At 40.1% G+C, this 15,019-nt stretch overlaps 1 protein-coding gene across 2 annotated transcripts in view; it reads right to left on the bottom strand.

Moving 5' to 3' along the window:
• The window catches only part of FANCD2 (FA complementation group D2), a 62,681-nt gene that overhangs the window by 15,185 nt on the left and 32,477 nt on the right, over nt 1-15,019 (bottom strand). For both annotated transcript variants that reach the window (XM_049640988.1, XM_049640989.1), the window contains 10 exons: nt 14,820-14,966; nt 14,248-14,348; nt 13,717-13,832; nt 11,523-11,631; nt 9,899-10,009; nt 9,519-9,631; nt 8,406-8,549; nt 6,122-6,238; nt 5,241-5,369; nt 4,984-5,102 (listed from right to left, as the gene is read on the bottom strand). In XM_049640988.1, the coding sequence (XP_049496945.1) occupies nt 4,984-5,102; nt 5,241-5,369; nt 6,122-6,238; nt 8,406-8,549; nt 9,519-9,631; nt 9,899-10,009; nt 11,523-11,631; nt 13,717-13,832; nt 14,248-14,348; nt 14,820-14,966 (1,206 nt within the window). The remainder of the gene's footprint in view (nt 1-4,983; nt 5,103-5,240; nt 5,370-6,121; nt 6,239-8,405; nt 8,550-9,518; nt 9,632-9,898; nt 10,010-11,522; nt 11,632-13,716; nt 13,833-14,247; nt 14,349-14,819; nt 14,967-15,019) is intronic.

The raw sequence follows: 15,019 nt of genomic DNA, 5'->3' as shown, positions 1-15,019 counted from the left end.
ACACCTTTTGATTGATCTTTCTGCATCCCTTTCCAATCTGTCTTGCACACTGCTGCCAAAAGGATTTTTCTAAAACAGTGATTTCATTATATCCTTGCTCTGATCATAAAACTAAAATTGCTTCTCTGTACAGCATTCAAATTCTTCTGACCTTTAAGACCCAGCACGATCTGAACCCCTAGATCTTCTACTCCTCTAGGAACATCTCCACATCACGAGTGGTAGTCCTTCTGTCTTGCAACAAATGTATTCTGAGGGCCTATCATAGGTCAAGTTTTGGGGGGGTAACAGCTTATTGAGATAGACCTGATATCCGATAAATTGCATGTATGTAAAATGTTGATCAGTTTGCTCAGGTGACATATATAAACCCATGAAACCAACACTACAATGAAAATAATGAACAGGGCACCTGGGTGGCTCAGTCGGTTGAGCGTCCGACTCTTGAATTTGGCTCAGGTCGTGATCCCAGGATTATGGGATCGAGGCCTGTATTAGGCTCCATGCTGAGCGTAGAACCTGCTTGAGATTCTCTCTCTGCCCCTTCCCCAACTCACGTCGTCTCTTAAAAAAAAGGAGGGGGGGAAACATATCCATTACCCCCAGGAGTTTACTTATATTCCTTTGAAATCCATCCTTCACTCCATCCCCCCACCCGGCAATAGGCAACCATTGATCTGTTTCTGTCACTACAAGATTATATGCTTTTCCTTAGAGTTCTATATAAATGGAATCAAATGTTATATACTCTTATGTCTTGCTTTCTATTCAGTAGAATTCTTTTTTTTTCATCTATGTTGTTGTGTGTAGTATTCCATCATATGAAAATTTGTTTATCCATTTACCAGTTGGTGCACATTTGTGTCTAGTTTGGGGCTATCACAAATAAAGTTGCTATAAACATTTGTACACAAGATTTCGTGTAGATTAGACATATGCTTTCATTTCTCTTGAGTAAATACCTAGCAGTAGAATGGCTGGGTTTTGTGGTAGGTGTATATCTTTTTTTTTAATATATATATATAACTTGTTTTATTTTTTTAAATTTACATCCAAATTAGCATATAGTGCAATAATGATTTCAGGAGTAGATTCCTAAGTGCCCCTTACCCACTTAGCCCATTCCCCAACCCCAACCTAACCCCTCCCGTAACCCTGTTTGTTTTCCATATTTATGAGTCTCTTGTTTTGTCCCCCTCCCTGTTTTTATATTTTTGTTTCCCTTCCCTTATGTTCATCTGTTTTGTCTCTTAAAGTCCTCATATGAGTGAAGTCATATGATTGTCTTTCTCTGACTAATTTCACTTAGCATAATACCCTCCAGTTTCATCCACATAGTTGCAAATGGCAAGATTTCATTCTTTTTGATTGCCAAGCAATACTCCATTGTGTATGTATGTGTGTGTGTATGTATATATATACATACATACATATATATATATATATATATATATATATATACACATACACACCACATCTTCTTTATCCATTCATCCATCGATGGACATTTGGGCTCTTTCCATACTTTGGCTATTGTTGACAGTGCTGCTATAAACATGGGGGTGCATGTGCCCCTTCGAAACAGCACACCTGTATCCCTTGGATAAATGCCTAATAGCACAACTGCTGGGTTGTAGGGTAGTTCTATTTTCAGTTTTTTGAGGAACCTCCATACTGTTTTCCAGAGTGGCTGCACCAGCTTGCATTCCCATACATCTAACTTTTTAAGGAACTACAAAACTGTTTCAAAATTGGGTGCACCATTTTACTTTTCCACCAGCAACATGTCAGAGTTCTAGTTACCCCATGTCCTCACTAATACTGTAAGTCTTTTTAATTCAGCTGTGCTGTAATTTTAACTTGGAATTCCTTTTTTTTTTTTTTTTTTAATGTTTATTTATTTTTGACAGAGAGAGACAGAACATGAGCAGGGTAGGGGCAGAGAGAGAGGGAGACACAGAATCGGAAGCAGGCTCCAGGCTCTGAGCTGTCAGCATGGAGCCTGATGAGGGGCTCAAACTCACAGACTGCGAGACCATGACCTTAACCAAAGTCAGATGCTCAACCGACTGAGCCACCCAGGAGCCCCAACTTGGAATTCCTTAATAACTAATACTATTGAATATTTTTGCATTACTTATTTGCCACCCATACATATCCTTGATGAAGCATCTGTTCAAATCTTTTGTCAGGCACTGTTCTTAAGTACTGAGGATATAATAATGATTGGTTTCAGCTCCCAAGGAGCTCATGGTCTAGCAAGGAAGACAGATTAACAAGCAATTACAATAAAATGTGCTAAATTTTACCATAAGAGGATACCAGAGTATTTTTTTTAAGTTTATTTATTTATAACCTCTACACCCAATATGGGGCTTGAACTCATGACCCTGAGATCAAGTGCCACATGCTCCACAGCCTGAGCCAGCCAGGGCCCTGAGAATACCAGAGAATTAGGAAAAAATTAGGGGTTAGAGAGGGAGGAAGGAGGCTTACTTGTCCTAGGGGTTGAGACGACGGTTCTGAGGAAATGAAGTTTAAATCCAGATCTCAGGGGCGCCTGGGTGGCTCAGTCGGTTAAGCGTCCGACTTTGGCTCAGGTCATGATCTCGCGGTCCATGAGTTCGAGCCCCGCGTCGGGCTCTGTGCTGACAGCTCAGAGCCTGGAGCCTGTTTCAGATTCTGTGTCTCCCTCTCTCTCTGACCCTCCCCCATTCATGCTCTCTCTCTGTCTCAAAAATAAATAAATATTTTTAAAAAACTAAAAAAAAATAAAAAATAAAAAATAAAAAATAAATCCAGATCTCAGAGATGAATTAGAAAAGACTGGTGATCAAGGTAGATAGGGATCCTTGTAGAAGGATGAGTATGCGTGAAGTCTTCCAGGTGAAAGTAATATAAGGTGCTGAAATTAGTTCCATATAGCTGGAGGGCAGAGTGTAAAACAATGAGTGGAAGAGCAGGAATCAGATAATAAGATGCCTTAGAAATAAGGTAAAAGTGTTTGCACTCAAGAAAAATCTAAGGACAACCAGAACCAAAGTTGGGATAGAATAAGGTTGGGTTTACACAGGAAAGACCACTCTGATGTGTGAACAAAAGGACTGAGCGAGGGCAAATGGAAGCAGAGACCAACTGTGAAACTAGTCCAGGTGAGAGATGATGTGAGTCTCAAAGCAGTGCAGAAGGAGAGGAACAGATAGCTAGATGGCTATTTAGATGTTATTTAAAAGATAAAATTAACAGGATTTGGTGACCCAATGTGGAAGAGACAGGAACAAAGAGTAACTTCTGGTTTCTGGTTCAGACAACTGGCGGTGCCATCTACATAGCTGGGCAAGGCCGAAGGAGCAGTGGTGAAGATGATAAATTTCATTTTGGATGTGATGTGTCTGAGGTGTCATCGACATATCTAAGGAAGCATTGAGTAGGCAGTTGGATATAAATGCTTATAGCTCAGAAGATAAATTTCAGCACAAATTTAAGCTTGGGTGAGGCTGCCCAGAAAGCCTCTATATGAGAAGAGAGGAGCCAGGGCCCAGCCCCGAGGAGCAAAAGCAATTAAGAGATGTGTCTTCTTCATTTCTACTTTCATCCATGCCATGCCTTGCAGCCCATTCCTTTACCTCCCAAAGGCCATCTATTCTTCAGGGTCCCATGAAGTCCCATTCCTTCCACAAAGTATCTCTAAATACCCCAGCTCAAAATGTATTCAGCTCTTTAACATATAACCTGGAATTTATCTACAAGTTGTTTAGTAACAACTTTATTTTTAAAGTTTTATTTATTATTTATTTTGATAGAGAGAGAGAGAGAGAGAGAGAGAGAGAGAGAGTGAGAGTGTGTGTGTGTGTGTGTGTGTGTGTGTGTGTGTGTGTGTGTATGTGTGGGCCTGCACAGAGGAGGGGCAGAGAAAAGGGGAAAGAGAATCCCAAGCAGGCTCCAAGCCATCAGTGCAGATTCTTATGTGGGGCTTGAACTCCCAAACAATGAGATCATGACCTGAGCTGAGATCAGGAGTCAGACGCTTAACCGACTACACCACCCAGGTGCCCCAACAATTTTTTTCTTTTTAAGATTTTTATTTTTAAGTAATCTCTACACCCAACGTGGGGTTCTGAGATCAACTCATGGCCCTGAGATCAAGAGTTGCAAGCTCCACCAACTGACCCAGCTAGGTGCCCCAGTAACAACTTTTTTTTTTAATGTCATTATTCATTTTGGGAGAGAGAGAATGAGCACACAAGAGGGAGGGTCAGAGAGAGAGAGAGACAGAGACAGAGAATCCCAAGTGGGCTTTGTGCCAACACAGGGCTCAATCTCACAAACTGTGAGATCATGACCTGAGCCGAAATCAAAAGTTAGACACTTAACCAACTTAGCCACCCAGGTGCACCCCTCCACCCACCCCAGTAACAACTTCTTAAGTTAACAATCTCTCCAGCATCATTACAGAAAACCTGCCATAGCAAACCTAGCTAAGAATCAGATGCCCAGATTTGTTACAATATCAAGTCACCTAATTTTTTCTTTTTTTTTTTAATTTTTTAACATTTATTTATTTTTGAGAGACAGAAAGAGAACACAAGCAGGGGAGAAGCAGAGAGAGAGACAGAGGGAGACACAGTATCCAAAGCAGGCTCCAGGCTCTGAGCTGTTAGCACAGAGCCTGATACGGGGCTCAAACTCACGGACCGCGACATCATGACCTGAGCTGAAGTCAGTCGCTTAACTAACTGTGCCACCCAGACACCCCCACCTAATTTTCAAATGAGTTATAACACTGGTCGCATAAGATACAGAGGGTACAAGATCAAATGAAATGATACAGACAAAAACACTCCAAAGAGAACAAGTACCATATTTATATAAGACTTACAGACGCTTTCCCTTATTTTCTCTACCTCAGTGCCTTGGTGACTGTCAAGTAAAAGCAAGTATATACTTAATTATTTTCACCTACTGTATCTGCCACTTACTCACCAAGCAAAAAGAGCATGAAAAATCTGCAGTAGCCTCTGATAGCATGAAGACATTATGTGGTACTCCTGAACTTTCATTCCTGGTCCATCAACTACACTTTGATTCTCAGCAGATAAGCACTAAAAGGGAAAAATGTTTTTAGGACAGTTGTTTCAGCAATTGCCCTCATTTTCCTTCAGTATTTTTCAACCAAAAATGAAATCTCTTGTTCACTTTGTAATTTCTAAATTTCTATAATAATAAGATAGGCTGCTGACCTGAAAATAGTTGTGAATGTTCTCCAGATGGTTACACATTGGAGTCAGCAGTTGAACAACACTATGAACAATTTGTTGGGCAGATCTCTGATGGAGATGTGAGAATCCAATATTTCGGTGTCCTTTACTCTATAATAAATTCAGAGTTACTGGGGAAGAAACTGCTGGATAGCTTCTCTGAAACTACGAATTTGTTAAGGAGTTTACTCAGACTTACGTCACGAGGTAGAAGTGGACAGAAGAAAGTGGTTATGTGCCCAAAACTCTTTTTGGACAAAGAGATCTTGTCCCATCTTCAAATTACATTGGCTTTTGTAGAATACAAATTGTTTGCAAAGAATAGACCCATAATTACTGAGATAAAGCTCACATAAAAATAGAAATCACTTAGGCTGAAAAGACCATTAAATAGTAAATGGTACAAAAATGAATCAAATAACTGGATATATTAAGTTTAAATGTTTACACCTAAACCTTTCATGTTTTGTTGTTTGCATCACCCAACTGCTTTATCAGATGCTTTGTGCACATCTGTACATTATATACACATGTGAGGTTCTGGGTTTCTCTAGATAGCCAACTACTACATTGAAGGCTTGGGCACGGGCTTAGTTTGGGAGGCTTTTAAAACAAAACCTAAGTAAAGAAAAGGATTCAGGAATGCTCCAGGCATTTAGAAATATGTATCTTGTTTGAGGTGACTTTTTTGATTTGTTTCAGAGTTCCTTTCTAAATCAAGGTGAATGGTCTGGAAATGAGGCTGCCAGTCATGGTACCCAATGACCCAAACACAATGCCAGAGAAAGTGACAACTTATTCACTAAGATCTCCTTGTTGCCAAATTCATTAAGGCCAGGGCCTGTGCTTCTGCCTATACGGACCTTGAGGAAGGGGATTCTCCTGGCAACAGAAGGTATCAGCATATTCTCCAGCTTCTGGGAGAGATCTTCCAGCAAGAAAAGTAGCTCAGGGGGCTGAAGTTGCACAACTTCTGTAGCCTGTCATAAGGAGAAAAGAGAGGATAATTCCGAGCATGTCCTAGCCATCTTTTCTGGGGAGCACATTTCATGTTTACTCTTCCCAATGGGTGAAGAATCTGACCATTCCCAAAAAAGGGGTAAATTTCCCTACCTCATATAAATGGCTGTTGTGCTCTGTCAACAAATCATAAAGTCAAGAATTCCCAAAGTAAAACAAATTTCAAATTATTAAAGTAAGAATCCAAGCGAGCACAGTTTTAGAAGACATACTTTTTCTTTAGAAGTAAATGTCTCTGTGTATCCTTCCAGTTGTGGCCTCGAGGTACATTTCCTAAGTACCTGGGGCAAAAAATGACTAATTCAAGGGAATTTCATTTTTCTCTGTTTACTTCCTTCCATATTTTCTTTCTGCTAATGTTCTGCTACTACTAACTCTGGACAGGATCCCTATAAGTGTATTACACTACCAGAAGCAGAATGAGCCAAATATAGTCTCACTTCAAACTATTCGTTCAATATACTTTTATGGAGAATCTCCAAGCTGATGTACAAAGACTGGGGTTGGGAAGGGGTGATCCTATCTCTACTTTAAAGGAGTATACATTTTTCTAAAAACCTATGGTAAAAAATTTCATGATATTCCTCTTTTTACTTGTTTTATTTTTTTAAGTTTTTATTATTTATTTTGAGAGACAGCAAGAGAGCACATAAGTGTGAGCAGGGGAGGGGCAGAAAGAGAGGAAGAAAGAGAATCCTAAGCAAGCTCTGTGCTGTCAGTGCAGAGCCTAACTCCTGACCTGAGCCAAAACCAAGAGTCAGACACTTAACCAATTAAACCCCTCTTTTTCTGAACCTGGAGAAACTACTCTGGTGAAATCCCTTATCAAAAGTTACCTTTTCCGTGAAAATGTCCTCTACTTCCCACTTCACTATAAATAGCATTCTCTCCTCAGAGTTTCACTGGTACTTGGTTCAGACCATCAATATAGCAGACACTGCTAACTATGTGTGCTTCCCTTATTAGATTGTGAGCTATTTGAAGGCTAGCATTATGCTGTATGCTCTACTGAATTGCCAACATCTAGATTAGTGGCAAACACAAAAAAAACCTTGATAAGCATTCTGATGGAGGCTGAACAAATGTCATGAAAGAGTGAAAACAGCATTAACCTCTATAAACCAGAACAGTGCTGCTCTCCAAGAATAATCTAAAAAGCTTATTATTTGTAACCTAGGATAAGGATCATCTCTTTGGCATGATTTTTCATAATTACCTAACACATTGTAAAAAACTTAGATTTATAAACATCTAGATGATGAAGGGGGTGCCTGGCTGGCTCAGTTGGTACAGCATGTGACTCTTGATCTCTGATCATGAGTTCAAGCCCCACATTGGGCCTAGAGTTTATTTTTTTTATTTTTTATTAAAAAAAAAAATTTTTTTTAATCTTTATTTATTTTGAGAGAGAGACAGAGTGTGAGCAGGGGAGGGAGGCACAGAATCAGAAGCAGGCTCCAAGTCCTGAGTTGTCAGCACAGAGCCTGACGCGGGGCTCGAACTCATGAACCGTGAGATCATGACCTGAGCCGAAGTTGGACGCTTAACCAACTGAGCCACCCAGGCGCCCCGAGTTTACTTTAAAAATAAATAAACAGGTGCCTGAGTGGCTCAGTCGGTTGAGCATCCAACTCTTGATTTCAGCTTAGGTCATGATCCCAGGGTGGTGGAACTGAACCCCGTGTTAAGCTCTGGACTGAGTACAGAGTCTGCTTAAGAGTCTTATTCTCTCAGGGCACCTGGGTGGCTCAGTCAGTTAAGCGTCCGACCAGCTCAGGTCATGATCTCACGGTTCATGAGTTTGAGCCCCACGTCGGGCTTTGAGCAGACAGCTCAGGGCCTGGAGTCTGCTTCAGATTCTGTGTCTCCCGCCCTCTCTCTGCTCCTTCCCCACTCATGCTCTCTCTCTTTCAAAAATACATAAACATTTTAAAAAATTAAATAAAATTGTTTATGTTAAAAAAAATTATGAGGATGATTATTCGAAATTACTTTCACTACATATAAAACCTCTGGAAGCCAGAGTCTAACTTCTCTCAGTGCATAGTACTCTTATTAAAATAAGAGTAGAGATGAGAAATTTTCTGAAAGAAGATTAAATTCTAGGATTTCAGCTCTGTCACTTACTTCAGTGTGCATTTCAGTATCAAAGATGAACTTGGTCACAAGCCCACAATGCAGGATAGAGAAGACCTCAATGTCCAGTTCTCGGAAAAAAAAACGGTAATTCTGTAGTGACACTGATGGCTTTTCTTCCTTCCCTTTGAACTCCTGGGGAAAAAGTAGCAGCAAACCAACAGAATAAATAAAGCTTCTATATTAACCTGATTTTTCATGAGGACTTCAAAATGCAATTATGCATTCATTTTGTGCAAAAATTACTTTTTCAGCATATCACCATTCTCCTTTCACCAAAGTCCCTAAATATTCCTAAGACAAAAGCACCTAATTTAAGACTGGGATAGGGGTCACCTATTAAGACCCTTTGTTGGTTTCTACTTGGGTATGAACTACTAGACAAACCAAGGTGTCATGGCATGGTACAGAAAATGATGAGCTTCGGCACCAGACAGGTCTGCGTTCAAATCCTTGCTCAATCACTTATTAACTGTGTGAATTTGGACAAGTCACTTACTCTCTCTGGGTCTTAGTTTCCTTACCTACTAAATGTAGATACTACTACTAATCTTGGGTTTTTAGATTATAGGAGCTATCCATAATAAATACTCAATAAACAGAAAAAACAGAAATAATTGGAATCGATGTGGTTTAGGCAATTTCATAAACATATAACCTACTCTGTGATTGGTAAAGTTATAGGAAAAAAGAACTACTATTTATTAACTATCAGAAACTGTCCTAAGCATTTCATGTTATCTCAATTCATTGAGAAGCTGATAATCTCAGATCAGAGTGGGGAAGAGGCTAAAAGCAGTATATCTAAAACCATATCCTAAAACAGAATTTGATAAATGCCACAAAAGGGAGTTAAAAGTACTGCTGGGGTATAAAAAATGGAGTGACACATTCAAGAAAATAACTAGAAAACACTGTGTGGTAGTGATAAAGACTTAGAGTCTAACCCTAACTCTGCTACTGGATCACCCCAAAGCCTAGGAGAGTTCGTTTGCCTCTCCTTTCCCTAATATTTCTCTCTGTAAAATGCAGAGAATAATGCTGGTCTTTTGTTAATCTTACTGGGTTGTCACACACCTTCATGGATACCCATCATTCCAGTACCTTTTCCAGCTGGCTTCTATCAGATGGTGTAGGGACACACTCTGAACTATCCTCCTTTGAAAGTGTGTCAGAGGAAGATGTTTTGCTGCCATCTGCTTTCCGTTTCCTTCCTCCTTTTGTTTCAAGAAGAGAAAAGTAACTCAAGTAATCAATAACCATGTTTGCTAAATATCATGCCTTTAGAAAACAACTTGCTGAAGACTATCTAGGGGTAGAGGAGGTAATCTCATAACCCTGTATTATAGTTCATTTTATAACCATGCCAATTAAAGATTCAATGACATCATCTCTCCAGTTAATGATGCCTCGGTGCATATGACCTCTTAGGTTAATTCATTATGGCTCCTATGGATATACAGGATAAGATGGAGAGAACATACCTATCTTTCCTTGTTTTCTGATTTTTGCTGAAATAGCAGCAGCAGTAATAGGTGTTACATCTAAAGTTTCCAAGTCAAAGTGTGCAAGAGGAGGAACATAGTATGGGGTGACTGGAAAAGAGAAGAGACAACACTCAACGTATACCCATCATATAACCCTGTTAGAATGCATCGTCTGACTGGCTGAATGCTTGTAAGATACATACAAGTTACCCAACATTAATTGTTTTGGCATAGCAAAATGATCAGAGATGTCTTATAGGAGTATCATATTAAATGATTATAATCAATTAACATAAAACCATTCTATAAAATGATATAAAATATCCAAGCAGATAAGGACTAAAAATAAACTAACCTTTATTTAAAATCTAAATATATTTAAATTAGGTCACACAGAGGTTTGTTTTACACATAATTATTTAGATGAGGACCTGAGGGAGACTCCATGATTTCCCCAGAGAATCTACCTAGCATTTTATTTTTTTAAGTTTACTTATTTATTTAAGTAATTCCTATATCCAACATGGGGTTGAACTCATGACCCCAAGATCAAGATCAAGATCATGACTCACGCTCTTCTGACTGAGCCAGCCAGGCACCCATCTACCTAGCATTTTAAAAGAAGTGTACATATTGGTCAGAGGTATCATTTTTTAAGTTTTTTAAAATTTTATTTATTTTTGAGAGACAGAGAGAGAGTGCAAGGGAGGGGCAGAGAGAGAGAGAGAGAGAGACAGAGAATCCCAAGCAGGTAGCACACTGTCAGCATAGAGCCCATGAACTGTGAGATCATGACCTGAGCTGAAACCAAGAGCCGGATGCTTATCTGACTGAGCCACCCAGGTGCCCCAGTCTTTCAGCTTTACTCCTGGTTTATCACTATGTTTAGGAAAGTAAAGGGCACTGAAAGTTTGCCTTCTTTTTTATTATTTTTTTAAATTTTATTCTAGAAAGAGAGAGCGTGCGTGTGAGCAGTGGAGGTCAGAGGGAGAGAATCTCAAGCAGGCTCCACACACAGTGTAGAGCCTAACGCAGGGCTCAATCCCATGACCTTGGGATCATGACCTGAGCTGAAATCAAGAGTTGGGATGCTTGAACCTAGATGCCTCTGAAATTTTGACTTCTAAAGAAGAAAAGTTACTTTACAAAAGCCCAACGAATGCTATTTTTCATTTTCTCAAGCAAACAGATTTCTCAGAGGTAACTGGAGGTAACAAAGGGAGGAAAATGGATATATATACATATACGCATATATATAGATATATGTGTGTGTGTGTGTGTGTGTTTGTTTGTTTTTAATTTTGAGTATACATTTCTTGTCCCAGACGAATAGAGGATGGCTATCATTGAGCCTGGCTTAAAAGTAAAGTTCTTTAGGGGCGCCTGGGTGGCTCAGTCGGTTAAGCGGCCGACTTCGGCTCAGGTCATGATTTCACGGTCCGTGAGTTCGAGCTCCGCGTCGGGCTCTGTGCTGACAGCTCGGAGCCTGGAGCCTGTTTCAGATTCCGTGTCTCCCTCTCTCTGTCTCAAAAATAAATAAACGTTAAAAAAAAAAAAAAAGTAAAGTTCTTTATCTCGTCATTGCTATCCTAGCCAGGTTACAGTAAGACACTTTCCTTACCTGCTAAGTACTTTTCCAGGATTCTCTGGAGCTCTACAATATGCTTTAACCGGGTAAGCACTTTCCCCTTCATCTCAGGTGACGTTTGCCGGCAGAAGGCATTTACAACCTGGCAAAGGACAAATTATATTCTCATTCTTTGAATGGTTCCAGTTTTTTTTTTCTTTTTATATTTATTTATTTTTGAGAGACAGAGAGAACACAAGTGGGGCAGGGGGAGGGGGAGCACAGAGAGAGAAGGAGACAGAATCCAAAGCAGGCTCCAGGCTTTGAGCTGTCAGCACACAGCCCGATGCAGGGCTAGAACTCACAAACCACGAGACCATGACCTGAGCCGAAGTCGGACGCTTAACCGACTAAGCCACCCAGGTGTCCCTGAATGGTTGCAGTTTTAACCCTGTTTGCATTATTCATCCAGAGCTTAAAAATGCCGGGGTGCCTGGATGGCTTGGTCAATTAAGCATTCGACCCTTGACTTCAGCTCAGGTCATTATTTCAGAATTTGTAAATTTGAGCCCCACTGGCTCTGTGCTGGCAGCCCAGAGCCTGCTTGGGATTCTCTCTCCCTCTCTCCACCCCTCCCCTGCTCGCATACACTCTCTCTGAAAATAAACATTAAATTTTTTTTAAAAAAAATGCCATTCAGTGGCAGTATCTGTGAGTTTAATCTGTAATGTAAAAGTGTTCTCAGTAAGGTGCTATAGAGGAGAAGGAAAAAAAAAAAGCCCTGGGCCAATACAGGAGATCTGACTTCTAATCCTAGTTCTACTGATTTCTAGTTAAGTAGCAAGGTGGAACAGCAGTGAGTAGACAGCACACACTTTGGTGAAACAAGTCCTATTTTGCTACTTGCTAGCTGTGTGAACCTGGCCAACTCATTAGCCTTTCTGAGTTTTTATTTATTCAACTATAAAATGAGAATGCAGTTATTATATGGATTTAATACTGTAAATATAGAAATAAGCCCAGCATTTGGCATAATGTAAGTACTTGAGTACTTACTGACTTTGAACTCTCTTGTATCTGCAACTCCACGGGTACGAAACAAGGATAACAACACCTATCCTGCTTACATCATAATAGAAATGTAATCATAAGAGGAGATAATTTAAGTGCACATTCTCAGAATAATATACATAAGAAAGGAAGTGAGATATAAATATATGTTACTGTCATTTTCATATTTCATTATTATGAATTTCACTCAACATATTTTTTTATCTTTTTTTTACTGTTTATTTTTGACAGAGACAGAGCATGAGTGGGGGAGGGGCAGAGAGAGAGAGAGAGAGAGAGAGAGAGAGACACACACACACACACACACACACACACACACACACAGAATTAAAAGCAGGCTCCAGGCTCTGAGCTGTCAGCACAGAGACCGACGTGGGGCTCGAACTCACAGACTGCGAGATCATGACCTGAGCCGAAGTTGGACGTTCAACTGACAGAGCCACCCAGGCACCCCCAAAACATATTCTAAAGGAAGGGGAACACCATCACTCACTTGATCTCACTGAATTAAAACATTAAGTACATACCTATGCAAGGGTGAACAGTATTTTCACAGTGAAGAAGGTGAGGTTATTCCAGTCAAAAGCAAGAATACAACAAAAAGGCTTGTAGTAGTAAAGCATGAACAACTTATTAAGTGAATTCTAAGTATTTTGAACTGGCTACATCAAAAGGTACATGTAATTGGGGAAAAGTGGGACATAACAGCTGGAGAAGCACACAGGGGTTAGTGCTAGTAATTTTTTCTTTTTCTTTTCTTTTTTTTTTTTTTAACGTTTATTTATTTTTGAGACAGAGACAGAGCATGAATGGGGGGAGGGGCAGAGAGAGAGGGAGACACAGAATCGGAAGCAGGCTCCAGGCTCTGAGCCATCAGCCCAGAGCCCGACGCGGGGCTCGAACTCACGGACCGCGAGATCGTGACCTGAGCTGAAGTCGGACGCTTAACCGACTGCGCCACCCAGGCGCCCCAATTTTTTTTCTTTTTAAGTAGGCTCCATGCCCAATGTGGGGCTTGAACTCATGACCCCTCTGAGATCAAGAGTTATAGCCTCTACCCACTGAACCAGCTGAACCAGCCAGGCGCTTCTGTAGAGAGTCCCATGAGAACCAGGAAATAGTTTCCTTTCAAGAAGAATTATAGACAATAGGTGAAATTCCCAGTAACTATGTTTACCTCTCGGAACCAGTTGAGAGTAAGAAATATGAGTGAACACATGAATGAGTGCTCTTTAACAGACATGGATGTCAACCTCTCTCCAGGCTCCAAGTCAGTGAGGAATATAGGACAATCTGAAAGAGAACAAACATTATTAACTCCCTTTATTTCGAGTCAACAGAACCTGGATGCTACCCCTAGAGTTACATCTCCTATACTTATTTTCCCCTTTAACTTATATTTGAAGGTGAAGCTTTGGGCAGTCTCAAAATTACTGCCTTAGTATGTAGCCATCTTTAATATCATGAAGAAGTTTTTACAAAATTAGATGCAAGGACCAGAAAGCAACAAGGAACTATGATGATGATTCATCTGTCAATATGATGGGAATCTTTATATATCATCTTTGCAGTTTCATTATTAGTGCTATTTTACTCTGTGAAGTTCAAAAATTCCTTCCCCTACACACCATGTACTGGTTTGCTCCCTCCCTAAGATTACCAGAGAAAGGTTACAAAGAAGAAAGGATCTGATAACTTCATCCTATACCTAATAAACCATCAATCTCCTCCAAGCTTCCATTATGTTGTTTCTCCACACAAAGCCTCAGTAACCGGAAATAGGGAGCCAGGCACAATGGAGACACCAATCTGGGAAGGAAAAATCAATTTCTAAACAATATTTTATAGGCATATTAATCCATGTTTATAAAGAACCCCACCTTATAATTAAAGCGTTTTGCCCAAAATAAATGTCTACTTTTTAGAACATATGACAAGGAGCTTAATGGGTGCTCAGTAAATAAACAATGAACTAAACTGGAGGGAGACAGAGGCTGAATAGAGTGAATGTCCATGAGTCAGGAGAAGCAGAGATAAAATGGAAGGAGGGAGGAAAACAAGTATGTTCATGGGAGGGAGAAAGAAACAAATGAAAATAGCCTCACAGAGTACCTGTTGGCTGTCATTAGGCAATGCAGACCCCAACCACAGGGACTAAGAAAAAACAACCTGTTTTAGGAGAAACCCTTTTCCATCAAGTTCCCAAAAGATTGCAACAAGTGTGGAATATCCCGTGAACATTCAATACAGTAACAGAAGTTAAAGAAAAAGTACACTGACTTTTGGTCCGATTCCTGTGAAGTCATTCTACCCCCATCTTTTGCAAAGTCCTGAGAGTACAACAGTGGCAGGAGGTTGATGGCGATCCCATCACGACTACTATATTCTTCTAGTCCATAGAGAGCTTTCACAGGAAATGGATAGTCACTGTAAAGAGAACCCAGAATTTGATGCCCCAAGGGTATACAAATCTACGGGGG

This window comes from Panthera uncia, chromosome A2, assembly GCF_023721935.1.
Source record: "Panthera uncia isolate 11264 chromosome A2, Puncia_PCG_1.0, whole genome shotgun sequence".
Classification (NCBI taxonomy): Eukaryota; Metazoa; Chordata; class Mammalia; order Carnivora; family Felidae; genus Panthera; species Panthera uncia.
The sequence above is the reverse complement of the archived record's forward strand: the minus strand, read 5'-3'. Positions and strand labels throughout refer to the sequence as shown.